At 38.3% G+C, this 26,598-nt stretch overlaps 1 protein-coding gene across 1 annotated transcript in view; it reads left to right on the forward strand.

Annotated features, from left to right (window-relative positions):
- CRYBG1 (crystallin beta-gamma domain containing 1) overlaps positions 1-26,598 on the forward strand; it is a 98,367-nt gene that overhangs the window by 65,995 nt on the left and 5,774 nt on the right. Inside the window, exons 7-21 of the mRNA XM_057404697.1 lie at positions 72-202; positions 1,585-1,747; positions 2,576-2,715; positions 6,440-6,566; positions 6,893-6,928; positions 7,310-7,452; positions 7,684-7,810; positions 7,902-8,047; positions 14,310-14,436; positions 14,608-14,640; positions 16,391-16,500; positions 16,749-16,878; positions 20,564-20,703; positions 22,991-23,114; positions 24,288-24,446. Of these exons, the coding sequence (XP_057260680.1) occupies positions 72-202; positions 1,585-1,747; positions 2,576-2,715; positions 6,440-6,566; positions 6,893-6,928; positions 7,310-7,452; positions 7,684-7,810; positions 7,902-8,047; positions 14,310-14,436; positions 14,608-14,640; positions 16,391-16,500; positions 16,749-16,878; positions 20,564-20,703; positions 22,991-23,114; positions 24,288-24,446 (1,836 nt within the window). The remainder of the gene's footprint in view (positions 1-71; positions 203-1,584; positions 1,748-2,575; positions 2,716-6,439; positions 6,567-6,892; positions 6,929-7,309; positions 7,453-7,683; positions 7,811-7,901; positions 8,048-14,309; positions 14,437-14,607; positions 14,641-16,390; positions 16,501-16,748; positions 16,879-20,563; positions 20,704-22,990; positions 23,115-24,287; positions 24,447-26,598) is intronic.

Here is a 26,598-nt window from a genome sequence, read left to right on the forward strand (position 1 = left end):
ATGTTTAAAGCAGAGCAAGATAGAATTTTATGATGTTGGTATCTGGTTGTTCTGTTTTGTTTTTAACACAGCTGGTGATATACTGTGAATCAGATTGTAAATCAGACTATCAGAAAAATGGTATTGAAGTTTTCCATGATGTTCTGGATTGCAGTTCTTGGGTTCTGTCACCAACAATTTTAGTTAAAGTCATCAGAGGATGGTAAGAGATTAATTTTTACTCTTTCTCATTGGTCTATCCAAAAATCTTTCAAAACAGAACCATCATGTAACTCACAGTAAGTCTGCCTTGCAAATGGCAATGTAACATAAACATCTGTGAGTAAGAAATGTGGCACTGTACCTCTGCCATAGGAAGTTCTGGTCTGAGAAACTTATTTTGCTGACAAATTGAGTGAGTATTACCATCTCAGGGATGCATCATTTCACCAGGCATAGGCATGGAGTGGAATGACACATTCTGTCCATCTGTGCTGCCCTTTGACTCCTATCCCTGTTACAGGTTCTTGTGTAGTATTTAAGTTGGGCTAGAACGTCAGCAAAGGATTTTAAAGCCATGTCTGACATGGGTTTGGATGCAGAATATTAATTTCACATCCAAAGATGTAAGGTGGTGCTGTAGAGATAATTGAATGTTTCTCTTGGAAGTCCAGAGGGAATTTTTCTCTAAAAGCTAGATTGCCTAAGAGTAATTCAGAACAAGTTCATCTCCTACTTTCTTAGTAGCATTTGCAGAAAAGCTATTATTATTGTGGATAGTATAGCAAGTTAAGTTGTGGGCAGGCCATAATGCAGCCAAATAGCAGGCTCTCAAAAGTAAAGATCTGATAGTAAACTGCTGAAACAAGGGCTAGCTGCAGTAGGAGGTACTGGGAAGCACACTGATTGCTGTTTAGCTTCAGAAACTGGAACAAAAATGTTTTGATCTGTGTGAACCAGGTCTTTTCCACCACAGACTAGGGGAGATGGGGTTTTTCTTTCCCCACTTCTACTGAGAGCTGCATGGGAGGGTTTTTGTATTTGCAGATGGATATAGTTTTTAACTAGTTATATATTCAAAATTATCATTAAAAATGCAGTTATGCTTGTCTTCTAAGCAGTCCTATCATCATTTGGCCCATCTATACCAGCCCTCGTGGAACTCCAGGCTGCTGTTCACAGGATCCAAGTAGCTTGTCTGTTTATACATGATGCAGCAATCTGCAGAGTCAACGTTTTCTGACCTACAAATTGGTTCTGATTAGTATCTCATGCAAAAATTTGGTACTCACAGACAGTAGTCTTGCCACTCCAAATCATCAATTTAAAAAGGGGGAGGAGTTTTCAGTGAAATTACAAAGTCAGCAGTAGGCATCTTTGTTTTTATAATTGTTTTAAAAGTATCATATCTATCAGTAATGGCTTACATCAGCAGTGTTAAGTGAATAAGCTGTACTGGGGTGGCGGGAAGGGTCTTGAAATAATATTCTTGTGAAAGGATTTATTAAATGGGAGCATGACTTTTGAAAACCACACTTGATAAAGCAGCATTAAAAATGAGGGGGGTTTTTTTGTTTGTGTTTTTTTTTTTTTTTTTATTTTAAGCTGGATACTCTATGAAAAGCCAAATTTTGAAGGCCCCTCTATTCCACTGGAAGAAGGAGAGCTGGAACTCCCAGATATTTGGGGTGTAGGTGCTTCTGAAGAGCCAAATGAAGGCAAATCTCTAAAGCCTGCAGTGATTGGTTCAATAAAACATGTTGTTAAGGCAAGTAAAGAAAATTTTATATGGATCTTAATGTTCAGTAATGTTTTGGTTTTGGTTTTTGGGGTTTTTTTGTGTGTTAGAATAGTCTCCAAAATGGTATGTATAGCATATGTACTTTTGCCTGGACAATCTGTCAGTTTCTCAGGAAAAATATCCCAGAAAACCATCAGTAATTCCAGAGACTCATTTTTTTAAACAATGTGTGTGGCTATTTATGTATTTTTTGTTTGTTTGTTTATTTTTAAGTATAAATCAAACTTAGACTCAACATGAACATTAGTGTTGAATACCAAACCTTGTTTCATACTTAAAAAAAAAAAGCCCTTAACAAACTTAACAGGGAGTTTCACACATGGTGAAACAACCTTCCTACATGCACTTTTAACCGACCATTAAGTTGTTACCTTTGCAGGTTGCCAAAGGAAGCAAGAGCTATAAAGTTATTTGATTGGGAAGGGAAAAAGGAATATATATTGCTTGTAACTACAATACTTGTTTAAATTGTAGTTGTCTTCAAGAACGGCTTGCTTGGTGTTATCTTAGGATTTAATTTACTAGAGGAGATGTTAACTGATGAAAGAAAATGCATTCCTGCTTGGATGGCAGAAAGTGAACAATGTAAATGCTGGTTAGAGATTGACTGACTGTCTTGGTCCAGGAACAGGCAAACTGGCCTAGTTATACTTTGTTACAGGCATCTAATAGCAGTAGTAATTGACAAGGGGGAAACAATTTAAAATAAACAGGTGTTTCAAAACTGATTTAGTTGTCCACATTAATTACAGAACTCGTAGCACAGAGTGATTATGGCAATCTTCATTTTTTCAGGATTACAGGGTTTGCCGAATTGATTTGTATACAGAACCTGAAGGGTTAGGAATTGTGACTTCCTTTTTTGATGACACTGAAGAAACAGGGGTGTTCGGCACCACTCAGAAGACTTGTTCTATCAAAGTACACTGGGGCACGTAAGTGCGTAGTTTTCTGTGAACGTGTACTGCAATGAAAGCAATTTGTTTTAAACCATTGGTTACGCATATCCATCAGACATGCAGGCAGGCTGTATTTTAGTCCTGTATTTTGGTAGTATTTGTTGACAGTAGCATTAGTACATCATTGTATTGCTTCATCCTTGCAGAGGCTGACCTCTTAAAATGTGGTGTTAGACACAGTTTTTCTTCTGCTCACATGTAGTAACCCTTGTGTATTTGTAGCAAAGGAATAATTTTGCCTCTCTTGCTCTTTTTCATTCAAGTAGAACTTACCATAAGTGAGAGTGGGGGAATGAACTCTTAATGATAAGACCACATTTCCTACTTACTTTTCTCTAAACTTGAAATCGTTCTACTAAAATAAGAAAACTTTCAAGCCCTTATGTTACAAAATAAGACTTAGTGTCATGCTCTGGAAAGTATTCTTGTATTTCACAGTGCATTTTAATCCGTGTTTTTATGATGATAGACATGTATGTTATGTCACCTGAAAACATCTAGCCATCTGAATTAGGAGAGTAATGAATGTCATGAACTAAGCAAGCTGTTGTGAGAAAGACCTTTAAGGAACAGTCCAGATACTGTAACAATGGTAGTTTTGATAACTTAATAAACAAACTTGTAAATCAGAACCGAAAATATGCCTTAAAGTGGTACATGGAGGCTGCTTTCAGAAAAAGTGAAAGTGGAACCAACAGTTTGCGGTCTTGCAGAACACTTCACAGGGTGTACAGACCTTGGTTGTAACCTGTTGGCCATGTTGTGTTCTGTCACTTGCTGCAGATGGTCTATTTATCTATCAATAATGATAGATAGATCTTAAACTAGATGATCTGAAGGTCCTTTCCAACCCTAACTGTTCTGTGATTCTATAAAACCTGCCCAACTAAAGGCAGGTGTTAAATACCACTGTAAAGATGGATTCAAATACGTCACATGATAGATGGCGCATTTAGTTGATAGGTAGAAGGTATTTCATCTGATTGAATCTTTACGCCTTGATTTGGTGAAAAAATGAAACACTCTGATATATAGGAAAAATTTAAGATGTCGAAGTAGCTGGTTCTCTGACAGGAAGTTATTTCTGTTGAACTGCAAGCTTAATTCAAATTACATGTCTGCCAAGATACGTTATTTGGACGTTGATCATAAATGGAGTTCATCTACCTTTCCGCTTAATTTATGCCCACACTTAAAAGTATTCTGTGAATACTGAAATTGCAAAATTTCTGGCAAGGAAGCAGAGCCTGTCCACATTCCTTCAGTCCTTATTTTTCACCAGGGTGACTGTTTCATGCAGTAGATCTGTGTAAACTCTTACAGTCTTAATTTCTGTCTGTTGCATTTGGATCCTTTGAGGGAATGCAGGCTAATATTTGCAGCTGGACCAAAACAGGCAGCTGAAAACAATCTTCTCTAACTGACATCTTGGGTATCAGTTCACTTGTCCAGTGTAGAAGGAAGTTGCTTCTGCCAATTGCTTGCCAGAGAAATTCAGTAAATTGTTGCTGCTTTTTCACATGTTCCTGGGTTTTTATTTTCCATTAGTTTACAGGCATGGCATAGTTCACTGTATTGGCAGCTGAGGGAGGCTCTGATTCTGAGTCACCTTGCCATGTGGGTGTGGTTCTTCTTAAAGTTTCCCAGTGTTCATTCTTAATTGTTGTTTACTAAAAGCTGCCAGCAAAATTGAGTCAGTGCACCTTTATCTTCTGACTGTACTCTTTCCTTGGTCTTCATGTGTTTAAGTTCTTGCAGTGAAGTTAGAATCATAGAGTTGTGTAGGTTGGAAAAGACCTTTAAGATCATCCAGTCTGGCTGTTAACCCAGCACTGCCAAGTCTGCCACTAAACCATGTCCCTAAGCACCACACTTACATGACTTTTAAATACTTCCAGGGATGGTGACTCCACCACTGCCCTGGGCAGCCTGTTCCAGTGCTTGACAACCTTTTAGGTGAAGAAATTTTTCCTACTATCTAATCTAAACCTCACTTGCCACAACTTGAGGCCATTTCTTCTAGTACTTCTTGGGAGAAGAGACTGACATCCACTTCACTGCAACCTCCTTTCAGGTGGCCGCAGAGAGCAATAACGTCCCCCCCAGCCTCCTTTTCTCCAGACTAAACAACCCTAGTTTCCTCAGCTGTTCCTCTGAGGACTTCTTCTCCAGACCCTTTACCAGCTTTGTTGCTTTTTGGACATGCTCCAGCACCTCCAATGTCTTTCTTGTACTGAGGGTCACAGAACTGAACACAGTATTTGACGTGCGGCCTCACCAGTGCTGGGTACAGGGGGATGATCACTGCCCTGGCCCTGCTGGCCACACTACTGCTGATACAGGGCAGGATGCTGTTGGCCTTCTTGGCCACCTGGGCACAAGCTGGCTCATGTTCAGCCGGCTGTTGACCAACACCGCCAGGTCCTTTTCTGCTGAGCAGCTTTCCAGCCACTCTTTCCCAATCCTGGAGCACTACATGGGGTTGTTGTGGCCCAAGTGCAGGACCCAAGAGCTTTGCCTTGTTGAACCTCAGGCAGTTGGCCTCAGCTGATCAATCCAGCCTGCCTATATCCATCTGCAGAGCCTTCCTACCCTCAGCCAGATCAACACTTCCACCCAACTCATTATTGTCTGCAAACTTAGTGAGAGTGCGCTTGATCCCCTTGACCAGATCATTTATAAAGTTATTAAACAGAACTGGCCTCAGTACTAAGCCCTGGTGAATACCACTGGTAACTGGCTGTAAAGTGAGGGTTTACTGAGCAGTGCGACTACAGGATATAAAATATATCAAACATTTACTGTAGGCAGCAATAAAACTAAAACTCCATGTTTGTTTCTTGGAACAGTATGTTTGCAGTGAAGCTGCTACCAACTTGTGCTGCTTTACATCAGCTTGGAATCTGCCTTTTGAGCACAATAGAGTGATGGATTATTGTAACATCTTTCTGGTATCACCACATTTATACATTATGATCCTTACATGATTAAAGGATTGGCTGCATAAAGTGTTCCTATTTAGTATGTGTTTTATACCATGCTGCACTGCTGAGAGATCAGTAAATTTAGTTGTGTAAGGATGGCAATGTATTCTGTCCAGAGATCAGCAGTATGTTTGTTTCCAGTAAGTGATTGGTGGTTAAGCTATTACTGAAAAAGCTTTAAAGGTACTGTTGCTGTTCCCATCAGGAACTTTGAAAGTTATGTCTTTCTAAGCAGATTTATTAGCAGATACAAACCATGAGGAAGTAAATTGCTAGCAAATTGTCAGGTTCTTCTACATATTACTAAATAACACAAGGTCTTTCGAGTTCTTGAAAGTTGATTCAGCATATTTTAAAACTATTATAAAAATAATAGAGAGTAACCTTGAAATTTCAGTCTAAAACTTGGGTTGCCTTCAGAGATGACAGGCAAGTTTCTAACTGTGTTTGTTATCTTGATGTGGGGAGTTTTTAGCCTGTTGAACCGAAGCACATGTATTATTGGTGGTTCCTGCACAGGCACAGAAGTTTGCCAGTATACCAGGTTGCAGCTGGCAATTTTGATGGTAAAGAAACAACGTTTTATTAAGGGTACAAGAATGTCTTTCCTAAAGTAAGCACGTAGTCTTGCCTTTACTGTTCAGAAATGTTTTGGGATTTTTATCTTTTTCTTTTCTCCACACCCTTTCCCCACCTGCCCACATCCCTCTCTTTAGATGGCTAATTTATGAAGAGCCTGGTTTCCAGGGAGTCCCTTTAATGTTGGAGCCTGGTGAATACCCTAATTTAGCATTCTGGGAGAAGAAGGAAGCCTACATCAGGTCCATGAGACCCTTGAAAATGGTAAAATATTGTTATTACTTGGAAGTTACATGACCTGTGTTTGTGTGCCAGAAGTAATGTGTTAAGGTAGTCAGATTTTTCAAGACTCACAAAATAAAACTCTTTTATAGACTAAAAATGTTTGGTTTAAAATTCTTGAACTTTCAACATTTGATTGCATCCATTTCTGCCTTTAATCTACCTTCTTATTTTCACTTGTGTTTTTCAAGGAAGGTTTCTCTTTAATTCTATCATTTTGTGAAGAGTTGATGACTTAATAGTTGCCTGTAACTTGTTTAAGTAAGTATAGGCAACTTATTTTCTTCTTTCTTCTATTTTTAAAACAGGGTGGTCGCAAAGTTGAATTCAGTGGAGAGCCAAAGGTAAAAGCCAATATTCATTTGATTGTCCAAAGGTATTTTATAGCACATGAACATATGGGTAGATAAATGCATCTTGACCATGTACGAGCTACTGGTGCCTGGTCCTACTGTGTGTGACCACACCATGAAACTGCAATTTCTGACACATTTATGCATCCACAGCATATGTAGATGGCAGTATTAATAGCTATCTGGATAATGCAGATGGGTAACGAACATTCAGACCCTCATGTTGCATCTCTAAGATCTCTTTAACAGAATAGAAAGATCCCACTAATTAATTTCATAATCTTGGCTTCTCATTCTCTGTGCACAGAGGAAACACTCATCAGAATTTATCATGCTCTTTGCAACTTTTCTTTTACTTCATTTCCTGTACAGGTAATCGTTTATGAGAAGCCTTTCTTTAAAGGGAGACATGTGGAAATAGAATCGGAGATCATTATGCTTGATGACAAGGAATCAGAAGAGAAGACAAGACTTCAACTTCCATCAGTGGGATCTATGAAAGTACTGGGAGGAGTGTAAGTGGGAAAACACCAGTAATATTTCTCCTTTAGCTGAAGTAGTAAGCCTGTAGGCTGGAAACTGCAGTGGGCAAATTCTGTACACGTTTATTTTCTCTGTTTTCCTAGTTTTTTGGGTTTAGATATATGCCCAAGTTAAATTTGCAAATCTGTATCTGTTCCATTATGACGCAGAGCAGCAGTTCTCCATTTTCACACATGGACTCTGTTGTTGTTGTTGTTGTTTAGTTGGGTCGCTTATGAGAAGCCTGGGTTTGAAGGCCATCAGTACTTGCTGGAAGAAGGAGCGTATCGGGATTGGACAGACTGGGGTGGCTATGATGAACAGTTGCAGTCACTGCGACCAGTTGTTGGCGTGAGTTCCAAGAACATGTAGTAGACATCTCCTGAGTGCACTGAGATGTCATGTTGCATTTGCCTTATGATGCTTCTCTTCGTTTTAACAGGACTTCACAAGCTCCCATATGATAATGTACAGTGAAAAAGACTTTGGATCAAAGGGTGCCAATATTAATGTGTTAGGAATTATTTCCAATTTGAAAGACACTGGATATGGGCTGAGGACACAATCTATAAATGTGCTAAGTGGCGTGTAAGTGATATTTTTAATCGCTGTTTAATTTTAAATGTGCTGTTCTTTTTAGATTTTGATAGTATTTTCAGATATTTCTCAGCACTTTTGACTTCTAATGTCTGTGTGGAGTCTTCAGATAAGATTTTCTGCCCTTGACTGCAGAATGTGAAAAGTTTTTGTGAATATGGTAAATCAGTTTTCTTTTTCATTGTAAGATCGGATGGTCCAGGAGATGTTGACTTACTGATACACAAAGTACTAAAAGTATGATATTTTGTCAGAGAGGTAGAAATAGCTTGTTCTTGTGGCTGCATTTTTTGAAATCATTTCAACAGCAAAAGTACTATGGAACCCATTTCCAGTTTTAAAACTTAATTTCCAGTCGTCTTGTGTTTGATCAGAGGCAAATTCCTTGCTCTTTATTTCAGTTGTGTGCAAAACAGAGATAACTCTTGCTGTGCTCACTAATGCATTCTGATATTAAGGAGACTTTAACTGTTCTGAAACCTAACGTTGGTTTTGCAGTGAATCCTATAGATTAATAGTCTTTTAGTACCATGCCGTTGTTTTGTTCACTTTTTTTTTTACCACAGTGATTCCCAGAGCTTTGCGTTGATATGGTCATTACCCTCTGCCGCATGTGTTATCAGATGCAGTAGATAAGTTGATAGACTTTGCTGTTTGATTTGTTCAGTACATCAATTGTAGATTGAGTTTCACAGCCTTGCAGACTGCATCAAAGTAGTTTGGAAATAGAAACAAGTGTTAGCAATCATGTCTCCAAATACACAGAAGTACTTGAAGTAGTAGAACCAAAAGAATATGAGATGTACAGTCTCTCTCCTTTCCTGGTATGCAGGTGACTTGCTGAAAGCATATGCAGCCACACCTTGAATCTTTCTGTGTGTTTATCTGTGCGAAAGCTCTGCAAGTTTTGTCAGGGTAAAGACTGCACAGTCAAGCTCAGTGCATTCCAGATGAATGCTTTTTAAGTTGTATATGAATATGGTACGACAGCAGGGTTTTTTTCTGCATGATGATCTTTGAAGCCACTGTGCCCTTTTGTTTTCTGTAATATACAAGGGAGATTCATGAGGAAGAGTGACCTCTGAAGGTTGGGGAAACAAACCTTCAGAGGTGAAAATAGGTTGTGGGTTACCTATCATGCCCTTTGTGTTGTTCTAGTAAATGTATCTGTTACAGTTAAGATAGGAATCATACTTTGGTCTCAGTATTCTAGTAATAAGAGTGACTCTAATATTCTCATGGTAAGGGTGGCTAGAAGTCATTACAAACAAGAATTGTCGAACAGTCTCTGCTACTGCACCTGTAATCTCACCTTGTAGTCAGTCAGATGTCATTTGTAGCAGTTAGCTTTTTAAAAACTTAGGTGCGTTGTTTGTAGCAGGTGACTAGCACTCAGCTCTGAACAGTTTTGTGTGATCCTTTTGTTTCCAAAGAGGTTGTGAGTGTTTGGGGATTTTGTGGTGGTGTTCTTCCTAAATGCTATTGTATCAGAAAGGTTGAATGATTCACGTTAAGTCATGCTTGGTAACACGGTGCTTTTCTAAGTCTTGAGCAACGGTTCAGGTACAAAATTTTTATATCTTTCCTTCCAAGAAATCATTCACCAAGCAATGAATAATCCATTGAGTAATTTCCTGAGTTGTTTAGACTGTAGTGTAGATGATGTCTTAGTGAACTGTGACAGACTGAGTAAAAGCTTGTCAGAATATTTCAAGGGAACCTTTCTGGTATCATACTGATAATACCTCATTATAAAAAAAAAAAAAAGTCAAATAATGTAAGAAGCCCCGAATCTGTCATAGTAGCTTTTCAACTACAGGCTTTTCTGGGATAAGCTGTTATGGCAGACAGATAACAGATGATCTGCATTTCCCCCCATATTAATTTAATTGCTCTGTAATTTAAAGGCTATGTCAAAGAAAGCCTGATACTGCAGTGCACAGATACTACTGAGCAAGATATAAGCTAAACTGCATCTCTAAACTGTATGCTGAAGGCAGCCCAGCTCTGCATTTGGGGAGTGAATATTCTATTTTGGGGTAATTTGAGTGCTAGTTCCATCAGATTTTTTTTTCAGCTATCCTGTTTCTGAAGAATGTTTCCAAGCAGTATTTTCATGTCTTTGCTAAATCCATTGTAAAGAGACTCCCCCTCAAAAAAATATTCTAAAATGATGAGCATTTACTTTTTTAAAAATGAGAATTTTTTGCTCTTGAGCATTCTTCAGAGACTGGCCAAGCATAAGATCCAGGATGTTTTATTCTTCTGCTGTTGGTGCAGGAGAAAGCAATCCAGACTGCCTGAAAGTAGGAGAGGCCTTTCTTCTTTTAAGAAGGGTTTGATTGTTATGGCCAAATTGGCAGAATTTAAGTGGCGGGAAATGGAAATACTTACTAGCAATAACCCTTTACAAGTTGAAGCAAGTACTAAAATCAACCGTTGTGCAATTTTGATTTTCTGTCTGCATAAAACCTCTTCAAGGTTACATTGAATAGTGATCAAAATCACAGGGATGTTTGAAATGTACCTTTTCTGTATTCATAAACACACCAAACATTTGCCAAAAATACTGAACCCCCCCTGTCTTTTAGTTGATCCTTTTGGAACTTGGTGGAAGAACTTTTCCATATTCGGGGGGTTTTTTGTTGGTGGCTTTTTTATGTCGGCGTTTGTTTTACTGTGGACCTGTAATCAGGCTGGTTTTCCCCTAGTTTTCAAGCAGTTAGTCCACAGTGCAGGTTTGGCTCCTTCTTGTGTACATCTGGGTAATGATATTAAGGAAATTACAAGGTGATGAGTAGTTCATATACAGGAGCCAGAATGTAGTAAATTTAATCTAAATGTGCTTGGAAGGTAACACAGGTGAAACTAAGACAATATGAGTTACAAGAACTAAACCTCCACTGGAGCTGAGAAAGGCAAGAATCCATGGGCAAGTACCCCATGGGAGAAATCTCAAACGAAGCTTCCACTTCCTCTATGTCTGAACTGACATTCAAAAAACCTTTCAAGGAGTCTTGAAGTTAAAATCTGCAGGTCCCTGGGGTACTGGGAATCACAAGCACAAAGGGGTATGATAAAGAACCTGTTTGCTCTATTTACTATAACAGAATTTTACTAACTCATCCTCTCTGTTAATCATGCTACAAATCTGAAAGTGTCAGTTCATTTCCTGGCCCCATGGTCCATCTGATTAGCATATTTATGCCAATTTAAACTCATTGTGTCCATATAGTATTTAAGCTTTAAAGATGGTGGATTGTGTTTCAGACCTGAAGGAGTGTTCTGTGCCTGAAAGCTTTCTTTTTACAGCTATGCCATTTAGTTTAATGAAGGTGTTGTCATTTCTTCCTTAGCTGAGAATGGTCCTTCCAGGACTTGGGTAATCAGTCCTATGTTAAAGTGAGTCTGAGCAGCTGAGGGGATTACTCCTTGCAGCTGATGTTAGAAAGAACATATGCGATAAGAAATGGCTAGTGTTTTAAACGATGAAGTTAGGTAAAATGAATCCTGGACTAACCATGAGCAGAGCTGATTTTTTTTGGCAAGTTGTCTTTGTCTGTATTCTGTTCTTGGCTGATCTTCCAGACCCTTCTTGGACCCATGCTTCCTAGACATCATATGTGGAAAGTTCTGGGGAAAGACACTGTGCATGTAGTAGTGCCAACAATATCTAAACAATGCTTTTCTTTACATCTTTGGTTCCAAGGGCATGGATGATGTAGAGAAGTGAAGGTCTCCAGCACCACCCTGCCAGCAGCATGGGATGAGGCTGTATCTCAGGCTAAGACAATTTGTAGGGCTGGGGGTTACAAAAACTGTTGTGCTAGGAGACCTTGTTCCCTGTAGGGCAGGGTTGTTGTTGCCATGCTGCAGAGCAGTACTCCAGTTTTTGTGATGCCTAGCAACTGGAATGTGACTCTCTTGCTCAGATACGGAGGTGATGTCTTGCTCTCCAGGCGTTTCTGTTAAGTCAGAAGTTGGATGCAGGCAGTGCTCCTTCCTAGGAGCACTTGACGTTTGACAGGTTTAGCTGGTACTGAATTAAGCTGCCTGTCCTTGATGTTGTTGTTACTACTCTCAGCAGCTTGTGTGGGCTTATGAATGAAGTAGAAAAACACAAGGCTTATTTCACCAATAAGCCTTGACAGCAGAAACTGCATGGGCTCACTTGCTTATTTAAATCCCATGTGTGAGTGAGATACCTTGGTTATTTCTGTATTCAGGTTTCTTTTTAGATGGGGGAAATGAAATAACTGCAGTTGACAGATTCTTTGGAGGCACCTGGAATATTTTGTCGTTCACTTACTATCAGAAAAACATTTTTACGTAGATGTCAGTCAGGTGAAACTGTCATGCACTGTAGTTGTACCTTGGCATTTGCACATTGAAAAATCTAATGAACATCTGCTGAAGAAGCTGGCTAAGGAAACCTCATTTTCACAGCTTTTTGTATATGTGGCATACAGGTATAGACACACCTGAGACATTTGAACTGTCTGCTCAATTTATTGTACATACCGATGTCTCTTTGATGAATTACTATGAGGTGATTTTGAAATGTGCCTTGAAATATGTCTTAAGTAATTAGTGCATAACAAGTTAGAATAATTGATTATATCTGAGGCAAACCAAGAGATGTGAATAGTGATAAATGTGAATCACTGTATGAGTGTTTGCCATGGGCAACTAATACAAACTTTATACTCTCAGCACATACATGTTGATGCAGCTTTATTTCAATTTGAAGTTATTGTACTTCTTGTGTCTGCAGAGACTCTGGCATTTGTTCTTAGAATAAAACTGCAGCTTAATAAAAACCAGTTGCTTGACACATGTAGATCATTTTATGGTAAATTTAGATGGTGAGGGTTAGCCTCCACTGCAAATTACAAGTTCCATATCATTTTACTGCTTTATGATATGATTTTTTTTTGTGTTAGTGTTGAAACTTTGTAAGAAAATTGCACTGGAAGTGGGTTTTGGCATAACCTAGCATACACTCATTATGCAGTGCTTTGGATAAAACTGGAAGTGGGTTGACAATGAGTAAAAGATTATATTGTAGAACCAGGAACCAGCAAGGTGTCCTAATGCCTGCATAAACATGAATGAAACTCAGCTGGTACTCTGGCCAGTTCTAATACTGGCGCTGAAAAAGAAAGAAAGAAAGAACAAACAAACAAAACAGGGAAAAGGATGAGTTTAAAAAAGAGCCAGAATATAATTATGGGAAAGTTTGCAAAGTCTAGTGGTGAAAGGCAACAGACAGAAGTTATGCAGGTTATCACAAAACCAAAGGTAGTGCTGATGTGGAAGTGCTTTATCTTGGACTTCAGTATGGAGCCAGGGTTAGAAGAATGCCGTAATAGAAGGTTTGTTGAATGGATGCATAGCAAGAGTACCTGATAGCAGATAGCTAGAAAGAAAGCACTGCGGGGGTAACTGAACATTAGAGAGAGATATGTAGTGATTTGGTTGTTTTTCTAATGTTTTTCTAATACACTCTAAGTGTGTATTGACCTCAAAAGGTCAATGTCTTTCAAAAAGGTGTATTCTGACTGGGACAGAAGTTACGGACTTGATGCAGAATTCTGAGTTTGTGGCCTGTATCAGGCAGGAGATGTGACTGCCTAGTTATAATAATAGCTTTGAATTAATCTGGCCAAATTTGGGATGGTTTTAATGCTTAACTTTCAAGGATGTTCTTCCTGCCTGATATCTGTGATTCCTGGCAGGGAACAGCCTGCTCTCATTAGCATATGTGTCTCTTCTTGCAGCTCAGCTTTCGGTTGGGATTGATGTTTGCTTGAACACGGCTGAACTGACAACATTAAAAATCAGTATTCCTATCTTTACTGTCCAGATGACTCTGAAAGTTAGTTTTATCTGAAAAAAATGTGTTCTGTTTTTCCAGAGAAGGTCTTGAGCTAGCTAAAATAATGGAATTGTGAAGCATCTCAGAATGTTCTTACTGGAATCAGCTTCTAGGAAATCTAGCAGATGACGTATTTGAATTTGTGGTCTGCTTTTAGCTAATTCATATTGACATATGGTATAAGGAAGTGAAATTTACATGGGTTTTGGAGTATCAGATACACTTGTTTGTTTATGGTTTTAATAAAATTACAGTTGACACTTGAGGGGAGAAATTTTTTATTTGTTCTTACATTAAGGCAATAATGATTATACACACTTGTATTTTGGAAAAGTACTGTGACTTCTACCCATCACCCTCTTCTGTCTCTCTTAGGTGGGTGGCTTATGAGAATCCTGAGTTCACAGGGGAGCAGTATATACTGGCTAAAGGGCTATATCCCAGCACTGAAGCATGGGGGGGAAAGAATTGCAAGATATCTTCAGTTCAGCCCATCATTACAGTAAGGAATTAATTTTGTACTTGTTTTGCAAGTTTCTCTGAAGTGTTTAGACCTACACTTTTTCTATCAAATTCAGTTTATTTACATTCTTTAATAACATTAAACTTTTTTATGTTTGTTATTTTATTACTGTTTAAAATAATTTTTTTTTCTTCTTCCAAACATCTGCAGGATATTGCTGGAAATGAAAGAGGTAAAGTCAAGGTAAGATACTTCTCCAAGGTCATGAAAATACTGTGTAGGTCTGTAACATATATAAATAAAGAAATGTCTTTTTGTCTAGTGTAACACCCAGCTATTTGCGTAGATGATTGACTAGTCAGACAAAGAGTAAGAACTGCAGGTAAAGAAAGGAAGCTTTCCAGACCTCTCAAGTAAGTCATATTAAGGCCCAAGGAAGGTGGGATTTAATACACAGCTGCCACCAGAACTTTCTAAGGGCACAGGTGATGTTTTGGTTCAGCAAGTGAGCTGTTTTGGTATATCAGTGATTGTTCTGAGGAGCTGGAGCTCTCATCTGTCCATGCAGAGGCGGAGGTAGTTGCTGAGGCAAGCGCTCTCGAAGTTAAGTGTTGTTCATGGTACTGTTGTGACTTAAACCCTTTTGGATCTAGTTCTTTGGTTAACGGTTCTGCTAATGGTGGTTGCACTATATGGGAATCTTGTTCACTCTTAAATACTGCCGAGTTATGCTTAAAAGTTAGTGCCATCTTTGTCAATAGTTAAGAGAAGGAAATGACTGGGAGAACTTGTTCAGTGAGTTAACATATTTTTATGTTGGACTGTGGCCTGTATGCAACTACTAATATGTATTTTTGACAGTGAAGCCAATGGGCACCTTTTTCATACTTTGATAATTCTGAACCTTTTCATGTTTGTCTCTGCACAAAGAGACTTTTATTTTCAATTCAGTCAAAATGGTGGGTATCTCATGGAATTAAAACTAGGGAGAAAATTCTTATCTGTTCCATTTTGCATTCTTTATTAGTAGCATGCCTCACTGGAATCTCCTGCATACAGATAGTATATGAACTACAGGGAATAAAAATCTCAAGGCTGCTTATTTTCAGCTATGTGCATGAAAAATTATTTGCACCTATGTATATTACGTGTCTACTAAGATCTTATCCCGAGGAAACAAAGAAGTAATGGCTTGCAGCCAATAGACTGCATCGCTCGTCAGCATGTTCCTCTTTGGAGAACAGTGTGCATGCCCACACTTGTATCTCTGCTAAGAGTGAATAAACTGGTAGGCATGTGATAATGTGCATGACTTCTGTGTGATCAAGGTTAATTATCCTCTAACTAAATTAGCAGGTTTGCTGCTTAGAAATTATTATTTTTTTCTTTTTTAACAAGGACAAAAGACTCTGGGTGACGTATCCACTCTTATCCTCCAAGCAGAGAAAGAACAACGGATGTGACTGTATAGCCATAACAGGCACATAAAGCCCATCTACCCTGGGAATATTTACCATGCCTGTTGGCGTGCTGTCCGAGTACTTTGGCAAGATTATGCCCCATTTGTGTTGAGAGACAGACAGTTTTCATTTAGTGGGAAGAGTATGTATTTTGGAGATTAAATGGATTAATAATCTAAACCAAAACCATTTATGGCCCTTTAATAAAGATGTGCCAGGTCTGACCATTCTGTGGGAATTTAAAAATCTTCTCCATCAGATAGTCCAGGGGACTATCTTCATTAGTGTTATTTTAATTACTTTGTATGTTACTGAGTGATACACAGCCAGAAGTAATTTTTGGTATTGTCGCCTTGCCGTCTTGAACAAGGATTGCAACATGGAAGAGGTAAAAAAAAAAAAAAAATGCATATACCTGAGGAAGTCTGGGTGATTTAAGTAGGTTTTAATCTAATTGTAAAAGCAATGGTAGAGGCGTGTTACTGAAGATTGAATAATTAATTGTTTTTAAATATGTTTATAACTTTTTAAAGGTCCAGTTATTTTCAGAGCCTGAATTCAAGGGTAACTGCCAAATATTTGAAAAAGATACAAGATGTATTGATTCATTTGCTGTGAAGTCTTCAAAAATATTAGATGGCAGGTAAGTTACATTGAATAAATATTGCAAAATCCCTTAAACAGTAAAAGTTGTTAAAAAGCAGCCAGCTTTCTAACACTTGAAGTGATTTCAGAAAAATGCTTTGCAGTTTGCACATAAGTCTTCAGCCTGTCAGGACAAAACAGTGTAAATAATCTTTCTGTCAGTAGCTCTTGCTAAAGACTGAGAAATACAGCTTCATTTTAACTTGCACAGAATTCTTAAGAGGCCATTTCTTCTCCTTTCTGCAGCTGCATAGTGTATGACCAGGAAGAATTCTCTGGTAACCAGTATGTGTTAGAAGAAGGAATCTATCCTGATCTGACGGCAATGGGTTGTTCACCCCAAGCAGTTCTAAAATCTTTACAGATTATAAATATTGTAAGTAAAACTATTAGAAATACCGTAAAGTAAAGATTGGTACAGTGATGACTCCCACCTGCCCGTTTTTTTCAACAGTAAAAATGTGAGGGACACACTGACAACAGGAGTATTTGTATTTATTTCTTTTTTATATGTAGTGGCATTTAAATGTCCTAGCTGCAGCCAAGTTTTTTTGACCTCTGTGCTGTTTTTGCAAAAGAAGGGACATCCCTGAAGCAGCTGCCTGGGATTTTCTGTAAGAGGAGTCAAGGATGTGTCAGACAGGCACTTAATTTCCCAGTAGGAGAGACCACTTAGAGTGAGTTGAGAAATGTCAGTAGAACAGTGTGAAGAAACCTTTGTACTGCAGCCCTTGGGTTTTATGCATATTAAAAAAAAACAGACTTAACTAAGCAATTTTGCATGAAATACATGTAATTATAAAACACTATTGCTATAATCAGGGAAATGCAATTTGAGTAATCATGAAATAATGTACCCTTCTAGATAAAGTAAAGCAACACCCAATGCCATTTGGCAAAATCAGACAGTGTTGTTGTTATGTGTGGTGGATACAAACTAAACAACATTTACATATTTTGTAACTCGTCAATGGCAAGGAATGAGTTTGCTCAAGCCTATAGCCAGTCATTATGATTGGTTCTGATAGAATCTGCAAGTATATTTTAAGGTGAAAGTAATTCCTAGCAAAATGGTATCAAGAATCCAGGGACTTATGTCAGTAAGAAGACACTCATTTTAAAAAAGGAGGAGTGCACTGTTGACTGTTCTTTGAATCTGACAACTTCGTTGCACTCCACTGTAATTTTGGTAACCCGTCAGTGATGTAGCAGTTGACGAAGGAGAACTAAAGTGCGTCATCCTCTTTCACGTGTCTGAAGCATTTTGATGTACAGTGTAAACAAATATCTGCAGCAGGTATGTCTGACTTCTGAACTCTCTGGCTATCTAGTAGATGGATCCTATTAAAAACGATAGAAATGCTTCTAGCCAAGCTTGGTGGGTGATCACCATGAACTAAAACAGGCCCTTCTGTACCTGTCAGTGTCTAGTTCTTGGGTCTGAAATGCTTGTTTCAAGCTGGAATGATCAGCTTACTTTTGGAAGATGTATTATTTGTGACATAGGCTGTTGTGTTAAGACAGCCAAATACCAGTTTTGTGCCTCAAAGTTCTTGTAATTTCTGAGACTTGTTTTAGCCTTACCATTCATCACACTTCAAACAGTAGCATAGAGATGCATCTGTTTACCAGTCGCGTGCTGCTGCTTCCTTCTTCAGAGGCTTCCTACCTGCAGAGAAGAGGATAAGGGGTTGCTTTGCTCAGCAGTTTATTATCAAACCAGAATACAGAGAATAAGAAGTTAGGTGGAAATGATTCATAATTTTACAAAAGCTTGAAGCTTGTTAGATACTGGTGTCACCTCTCAGATTTATTTTGGGATTGGTTTTGGCAGTGCAGATCTTAATTCCTCCCCACCATCTGCTGCTCCCATAATTTTCCGTGTGATTTTTCTGTGACGTTTCTATACAAGAAGCACCTTTGCTATTTTGGTATGTCCAAAATACTAAATATAGGTGTTTTAGCATTATGATACTAATCTAGTTTAACTCCCCCTTGAAGGGATTGATTTCTAATGGACCATGAGAAAAGAAAATGAAAGGGATATTCGATAAACTTGGAAGACAAAGTTAAAAGGACTTGTATTCATAAGCTCAAGGTTTTTGTGTTATTATACCACTGTATCTTTGCATGTTTGTGCTTGCTTTGCATACTTCACATGGTTGTGCTGCAGATAGAGAATAGCATTTTTCCTTCTTGAATTTGTTAAACATTCGTTTTCCTGAACAGACTATAAAAACAACTGTGAATGTGGTTTATGCGTGAACAGTCATGCTGAAAATACTTCTTTTTAATGAACAGCTCTGTGAAATAACTAAGTGTAGATATACAGGAACACCAGATTCTCACAGTGCAGTACATGCGAAGTACTGAAAGAAAACTGGTGAGCAGATGTTGCAGTTCTTTCAGTCTGGAACGTTTTATGTAACAGTATTGCTGCTGAATCTAAACAATGCCCAGAGTGGAAGGTGTGGCAGAAAATTGGAGGATTTCCTTTGCTGTCTGTGTGTTTTCTTTGTAAGTAGATTATTTCTCAAGCATTGCACATGGCTCAAGGGCTGCTGCCTGACCAGTTAGTTCCATGTCTCAGAGCACAGGTGCAGGTCTATAAAAGGGCTGAGGGGGAGACACCAGACCATCATCATGGTGCAACTGTCCCTGCTGGGCTTTTGACCCGTGATGACGCATGATGGTCTAACAGGTGTTTACCTTCCATGGTGGAGATGAGTGTACTCTGATTTTTGGAGTAAGCTGAAAAGCCTCTCCTGGCATTTCCTACAGCCTAGCAGTGTGTGTGTGATCAGGAAGCTGCTGTACAATAATCTGGACTGTTGCAAAGATGATGGTGATGCTCATGCAACATTGTCATCTGGGCCCTTAAGTATCTAAAGGAAGATCAAAAGGAAGATTAAAGAGAAATTTAAGCACTGTCTAGAGATAGGTTGACAGGAGATCTTGCCTAAAAAAATTGCATGGAATCATGGATATCTGCTGCAGTGCATTACAAAGCCACCTCTGCCTTACAGGGCATGTTTCCATGCCTGGGGCCAGATAGGAGTCTGTCGAGACTTTGCATCATGTCAGGCGTTCCTGATCCAGTTGATGTGTTTCAAGCATTCTGAACATATGCCAGCAGGAAGGAGCTCTTCTGGCTATGGTGGTTGTTTTACACAGTCGTTGCTGGAAGACTTGCAAGAAAGGGAGTGACAGGGTCATTTCTATCTATGAGCATAAACTGTAATGCCAGGACACTCAGGATTATTGACTTTATCCCAAGGGATTTCAGACTCTTGCCTCTCAGCTTCCAGAGGAAGGCTTTAATTGTGAGAAATTATTTCCAGTCCACTGCAGATAACCTTGCTACACAGAAAAGCCCAAGGTTTGTTATTCAGAAGGCATTTAAGATGGATTGAGCAATGCGGGGAGCTTCATGTGGGCAGAATCCCTTTGACACCAGAAGCATTTTGACAGTGAGGGAGAAAAATCATCTCTCCACAGTAGTTTGGAGGATTCAGATATTAGTTTTTGCTTGTCTTGAATTTCACCTCAGAAGTGTGAATCTTGAAGCTTTTGTCTAATCCAAGTTTGATATTGCCATAACCAACTATAAGAGTTAAAAATGAGAGCAGTAACTAATAAGTAGTACTGACAAGGCTGTCATCATTTGAAGCTGTAGAAATCAGTATTATTTGACTGTATGTTCAGGACTGAAGATGAAATGACTTCATGACTGGGCTTTAGTACAATGGAAGACAGGGCATTAATGAAAATATATTTTAAAACGTACTTAAGATATTATGCAGAATTAAAACCAGAGAAATTTCTGTGTGCCTTAAGGAAGTTTTATGTTCCATGTAAGGAGATCCCTTGTGTGTTTTGTATAAGGACTTTTTATTACTTCTTTTTATTTCTTGTAAGTAACTTGTGCAGAACAAAAAAACATTATTCTTAAACAATCAAGAAGAAACCTCTGAAATAAAAGGGCTGTGTGGAGTAGTGATGTTCATAGTCACCATGTGGAGTTCTAACATACTATAAAAGTGCTTATCTTCCTTTTGCAGGAGTTGTCTGAACCGTGCATAGCTCTTTTTGAAAAGGTGGGGTTCCAAGGAAAGAAAATCAAATTCAGTACGGAAATCTTAAATTTCCAGTTCCTGGGATACAATCCTCGAGTAGCTTCAGTTCAAATCCTTGGTGGCACGTAAGTTTAAAATCACTTTCTGATTCTTTGGAATGATGTTATTTACTCAACTGAAAAATTACAGGTGTTACAAACCAAGGAGTATAAAATTCGATTATCATAATGTGTGGAGTGCTTTAATGCAGCATCTTCTTACAGAACCTTTTTGCATCCCATTTCAAGAACATGTTATCACTGACTTGTGCTCTGTGCTAGAAGTTGAAATGAATTCAAATAAAGACTACAAGGAAGCCAATGTCCTCTCTCATGCCATATTATAAAAGCCAGTTCGCACAGCATCCTTAAAGCCAACTTCTGTGCTCCTGGTTTAGGTCTCAATCATAACAAAACAAAAAATAAAAAAGATAATCAATCCATTTGAGCTGTGCCATAAGTTTAAAATTTTATAGTAAGTCTTCACATTCATCCTTTTACCTGGGTGTTATGGACACAGTGGTACAATCAGATCATGATCTGGCCCCTTTGGCATTAGTAATAATCCCTTTTAATTCAGAACCTGGGTCAGACTCTGTTGTCAATCTAGCAGTTAAATTCGTTAACTGTTTTTATGCAGTTGTGTTCTCTAAACTTACTTTTGAAGATCAGGTGAAAAAATAGGCTGTGATGAAGTTTAAAAACTGTCTGGAAGCATTTTGAAAGCTACTTTGCTATTTTCTTCCAGTGTTCCAACAGAGCTGTTAAACTTCTCTTTTCATGTTTTTTTTCCTGTTAATCTCTAGTTTCAAGATACTTGCACCAGTTGTTATATTTAGTTTCTGACGAACGTTTTTGTGTTTGTGGGGTTTTTTTTTGTGTTGCTTTGTTTAACGATAAATCCATGTTACTGTTTGCATTTAAATGTGCTCTTCTGAAGAGAGAAATTTCAAGGTGTGTGCTGGAGAGACTCTGCGGATAGCTTAAGACTGCCCTCCAGTGGATAGCTAATACCAGATCTGTAGAGCAAATCATTTTTACCATCTGTGTAAGCTGGTTGAAGGGTTTCTTTAGCACACTGAACTGACGTTTGAAACACAAAGGTCATTGGAAAAGGTACCTGTTCAGTACCCTCAAGTCTACTGAGATTTTGTAACTTTCACCATAACCACCGTATAGTTGTTTCTCACTTCCAATAACATGAAATAGCATGAGGTCAAACATTGTTACTTCTTTGCCAAGAACACAGTTACCATGATTCCAGGTAATGGAGTCATGAATTGTGTATGTTTTCTGTCCAATGACAGGTTGATTTTTCTGGTTGGTCACTGGAATAGTATGAAAATTCTGATTTCATTTTAGCAGTGTCAGATGCTGAAATGTGTCAAAATATATGTTTCTGAGTGTGCTTGCCCCTGGTGCCTCCCTTATTGAGGGTTTTCTCATCTTCTCTTCCTTTGCTAAGAGGCATTTGTTTATGATTTTCCTAATTTCATACCAGGGGATAGATGTGTATTAGGCTGTGAAAAAGCACCAATATTAAGGTGTGTGTTCTGGATATGGACATACGGCTATTGTGCAGTCCCAGCAAATCAGTGTGAGAAAATTCAACGTATTGCACTGTATTGCAGCCTGTTTCAAAGTCTAGTAATTCACTGCCTGTGCCAGTATAGTAGAGACGCAGAAGTCGGGTTCTGACAGATTGCTTTCGATGTGATGGTTACCGTGGTTGGATATGTTTGTATTTAGCTAGGGAATGCTAAACAAAAGTTTTCTATATGCTTTTTCTTTGTCATGTGTCATGTCTGTGTCATGTCCCCTCCCCTACAGTATTTGGGAAGGAGAGAGGTGTTCTGAAATAAAACCTCTTATCAGAATACCCTAGAGAATTTCACACTGTTGCAGTTACAGTATTTGCTTGTTGTGGTCTACATTCCTAATAGCTCTTTCCCATGTGGGTCAGGCCTGTCCAAATTAAGCTATTAGAGCTACTGATTCTGCACATGCAGCAATCTAGTATATACAACATACGTAGCATATACATACATGCTCCTTGAGGAGTCACAGTACCTCCTGAAAGCAGATGATACTTAAAAGTTGGGTTCCCCCTTTAAGGCAAGAAAAAGCTTTGTTTCATTCAGCTTGTATTTTTTAAATAACAGGACTGTAAAATGTGGACTCCAGTGTATTCATCTTAATGCGATTGATTTCAGTCAGGACATGATTTTATTATTTTTTAAGACCTATCAGAAAGGAGGTCATTGTCTTTCCAAAGCTAAACACTACTACTTTGTGGGACAGATTTCTAGAAACCCATTTATCGATTTCAAAGCAGGATTTAGCTGTAAAAACATTCTGTATTTTTGTCTTACAGATGGGTAATTTATGAGCATAGTAATTACAGGGGGCGTCAGATGTTGTTATCACCGAAAGAAATTCCAGATTGGTATAAAGTGAGTGGCTTTTGTCAGATAGGTTCTCTGAGACCTTTACTGCAGGTGAGTAGGCTCTGACTTGAGATTGTCAAGTACCAATTTATATTTTGTAATGGGGTTAGGGGGATATTATACAGCTGAAAGCAGTGTTACAGTCTTGATGCATGTTACAAGCTTCAGCAATAGCAGTTGTGTAAAGAAATTGCTCTACAGTTTTGCTTGTAATAAAAGCTGTTTGAATATGCTGCATGGCTTTGCAATTCTGCTTCTCAAACTGTTCATTAAGCATACTTTAAACCAAAATATGGAGGACAGCATGTACGGATTGGCTAAATTCTTTTAACAAATAGTGACTATAACATATATAAATTATTTTGTTTTATAATTAGCACCCAAACTTGCTACTGGCAAGTACTGTATTATCTACATTATTTTTGGAACAAGAAGAAAATTTGTCCACAAAATTGGATACTTCAATTAGTAGTGATTTTTGTGTTGATTTAGGGGGGAAGGCCCTTCCCTGCTTATTACTTGGCAGAATAATTTGCAAATCTAATGCAAAGCTTGTGGCATCTATTTCATTTTGTCCTCTAAGTGAGGACCATGTGATTTGGTCCAGTACTGCAGCAGTCCTGTAAGCTTTAACATTCGAGGTTTTTGCTGAGCTGTATTTTATTGAGGAAGCAACTTTTTCTAATTCACAGATTACTTGTACCTGTAACCAAATGTATTTGCTTGCTGTCAATGTTGTCTTTCTATAACCTTAAGCAGGGTTAGAATAATGCATTTTGACTGTGCTGGGTGAGAGCTTGTCTAAACAGAAATGTTAATGTGTAACAAGACGCAGCATGAACTTGAAGTATACTACTTGTTGCCAGGGAAATAAGCAGCGTTGCACGAATTCACCCTTGATGAAAGCTAAAAGCATCAATACAAGAAGTTAGCAGAGAGCCGTTAGTGCTGCTCTGAATTAAAAATTCTTAGCTTTCCACTTCATGCTGATCTTGGCGCATAGGAAGGCCTAAAAATCTCCATGCAGAATGACAAGTTCTCAAAGCTTGGCTTATTCTAGACATCTGTAGACTTTGGAATTAAATTCTAGAATAGAAGAGTTAAGGTTTCTGAAGGGAGGAGGGACACGTGAGGTTCACGGGACAGTAACTGCTCTGAAGTTAACCAGAGCAGGTTGTGTTTTGTGCTGAGACTGTGGTTAAAGAATTCTGTTGTTTTCTGCAGAAACGTGTGTACTTCAGGCTTCGAAACAAAGAAACAGGAAAATTCATGTCAGCTGATGGAAATTTAGACAATCTGAATCTTCTCAGAATACAGGTTGCAGAAGATACAGGCTCAGATGATCAAATCTGGGTTTATCAGGATGGATTCATAAGGTGCCGGGTAAGGTTCAAGTTCAGAATGAATTTTCTCTTTCCCTCTTTCCCAGTAAGGCTTTTTGGATTCAATTCTTATTGTATCATCTTAATTTATTGTATTTCTGTTTCAGCTGTAACATAATCTTTTTGTAAAGTGTTGGTTTTGTTTTGGTTGGTTGGTTGGTTTTTTAAGTTGAACTCTGGCTTTTTCAGGTGATACAAACTAGTTGTATGATACCTTTTCTGATGTAATTTGAGTTGTGAGAGATTTTAGTTACGATGTCCTTTTCCCCTAAAGAATAGTACCCTAGTACCAGCCTCATCAACACCAAAAGATCATTGTCTTGCTCTTCATGAGCTCCTTTCACGTTTATGCCCTCTTTCTTCCAGGGAAATTATCACAAAAGTGTCTAAGCCGGGGAGACCTTTTAAAATGCTTGTCGTTAAAATGCTATCATTAATAGACCCTTATTGATAACACTTTGAACTACAAATACCTTGTGGTAGGTTGATTAGCGTAATGCAGGTTATATCCTCTTCTGCTTAAAGATGCAATCCTATTCTTTTGGGTTTTTGAGGATTTGTGTCTGGTTACCCGTGTATTTGTCAAATTCATCGCTTTCCATTCCTCTGTACAATTTTCCAAATGAAGTCCTACTTTTCTCACAGTCCATAAAACTAATCATGTGTGAATTGTCATTGAGGTGAGCAGAGGTATGCGTGGTTCATAATGTCTAAGCATGTACAGTCTCAGGTAGGGATGCCAGCCAAAGAAAATTAAGTTACTTTAATGCTCTCAAACAGCTTGACTGCAAAGAATCATATGAACTTTTTCTATAGGATTGTATAACTTCAAAGGAGCCATTTATAATTATGTCATCTATCCTGGAGGGAAGAATCTTACTGTTAATAAGCTAAGGAATTGTTTGGACATGTTTACAGAACACATGCAGTAGTAAAAGGGATTTATATAGAGAGTGAAATGATGCAAAGTAAGCTAAAAGCTTTAATATCGCACACAAAAGACTTCTTTCTTGACAGTGCCTCTCAAACATTTCACTGAAAGTATTTATCAAGATAGTGTGGTATTACATGGCTTTGGATAAAACATGCTCTTGGTTTTTGTCCCTGTCTCACACAAAGCAGTTCTTCTGTGCACAGAAAATACAGAGCTCATGCTGTATAGCAACCAGGTAGCTTAGTGTGGAGTACAGGCTGGCAACATTGATCTTAAACGACTGGACTCTTACAGAGCTCCACCACCATCTTCCTATTGAATGACAGTAAATGTTCTGTATGCAAAAAATGGTTTTTCACAACATTTGAAAAATAAGCTCACGGGTGGGTAGGTACATGCATGTAGGCAGACCCAGGTCACTGGAAGAACTTGTGCCTTTCTTCTTGTAAGTTTAGGTCATCTGAGTGAGTACGTGGTACTTGAGGTATGCCTGAGGTTTCAAGGAAGGGCTGTTTTAGGTAGGTGGCATAACTGGTAAGCAGCATATGAAAGTTATTCTGCCCATTTTGTCAGAAACAAATATGATTGTAGGTCTGAAATCAGGTCTCCTCACTCTTCACAAGTTTCTTGGAGATGGGTGAAGTAGTGGCCGTTGTGTAATAACCTAGTGTGTAAGCTTTGAGTCTTCCAAGTCCCACTAGAGAAGATCTTTAGATACAGATGAGTATTTCAGAATTGTAGAACTAAATCATCTTACTTCAATTCTAGGTTATGATAGTAAGAAGTGCTACTTTTTCACAACTGTCTGTTTAATAATTTGGGGCCATATCAACAACAGCAGATGGGCATTTGCTTAATCTGCCGCTGAAGTCCCTTCAGGTGATACAAGGCAGCTTATGGTGATCTATTGAAAAATCACTGTTCACATAGAATAATTAACTGTAATTTACTACTAATAGTAAATTAAGTAGCCTTAATATTCTTTTCAAATAAACTTGATTTTTGCCAGTTCTTTTTTTTTTTTAACCATAAAGACATTTGCAGCGTTTTGAAATCAAGTTATATAAATGGCTAGGAAAAGAATATTGAACAAAGAAGAACATATCCTTGTGACATGCTACTGTGCAGTTATGTCCTTTATCTCAAAAGGACTGGAGATTATTAGAGAACAAAAAAAGAATGCGCAGAGGAGATGGAAGGTTTCTATGCAAGGAAGAGA

Source organism: Pezoporus wallicus, unplaced genomic scaffold (genome assembly GCF_028554395.1).
Source record: "Pezoporus wallicus isolate ANWC-B61680 ecotype Strahan unplaced genomic scaffold, APGP_CSIRO_Pwel_v1 contig_6923, whole genome shotgun sequence".
In the NCBI taxonomy this organism is placed as follows: domain Eukaryota; kingdom Metazoa; phylum Chordata; class Aves; order Psittaciformes; family Psittacidae; genus Pezoporus; species Pezoporus wallicus.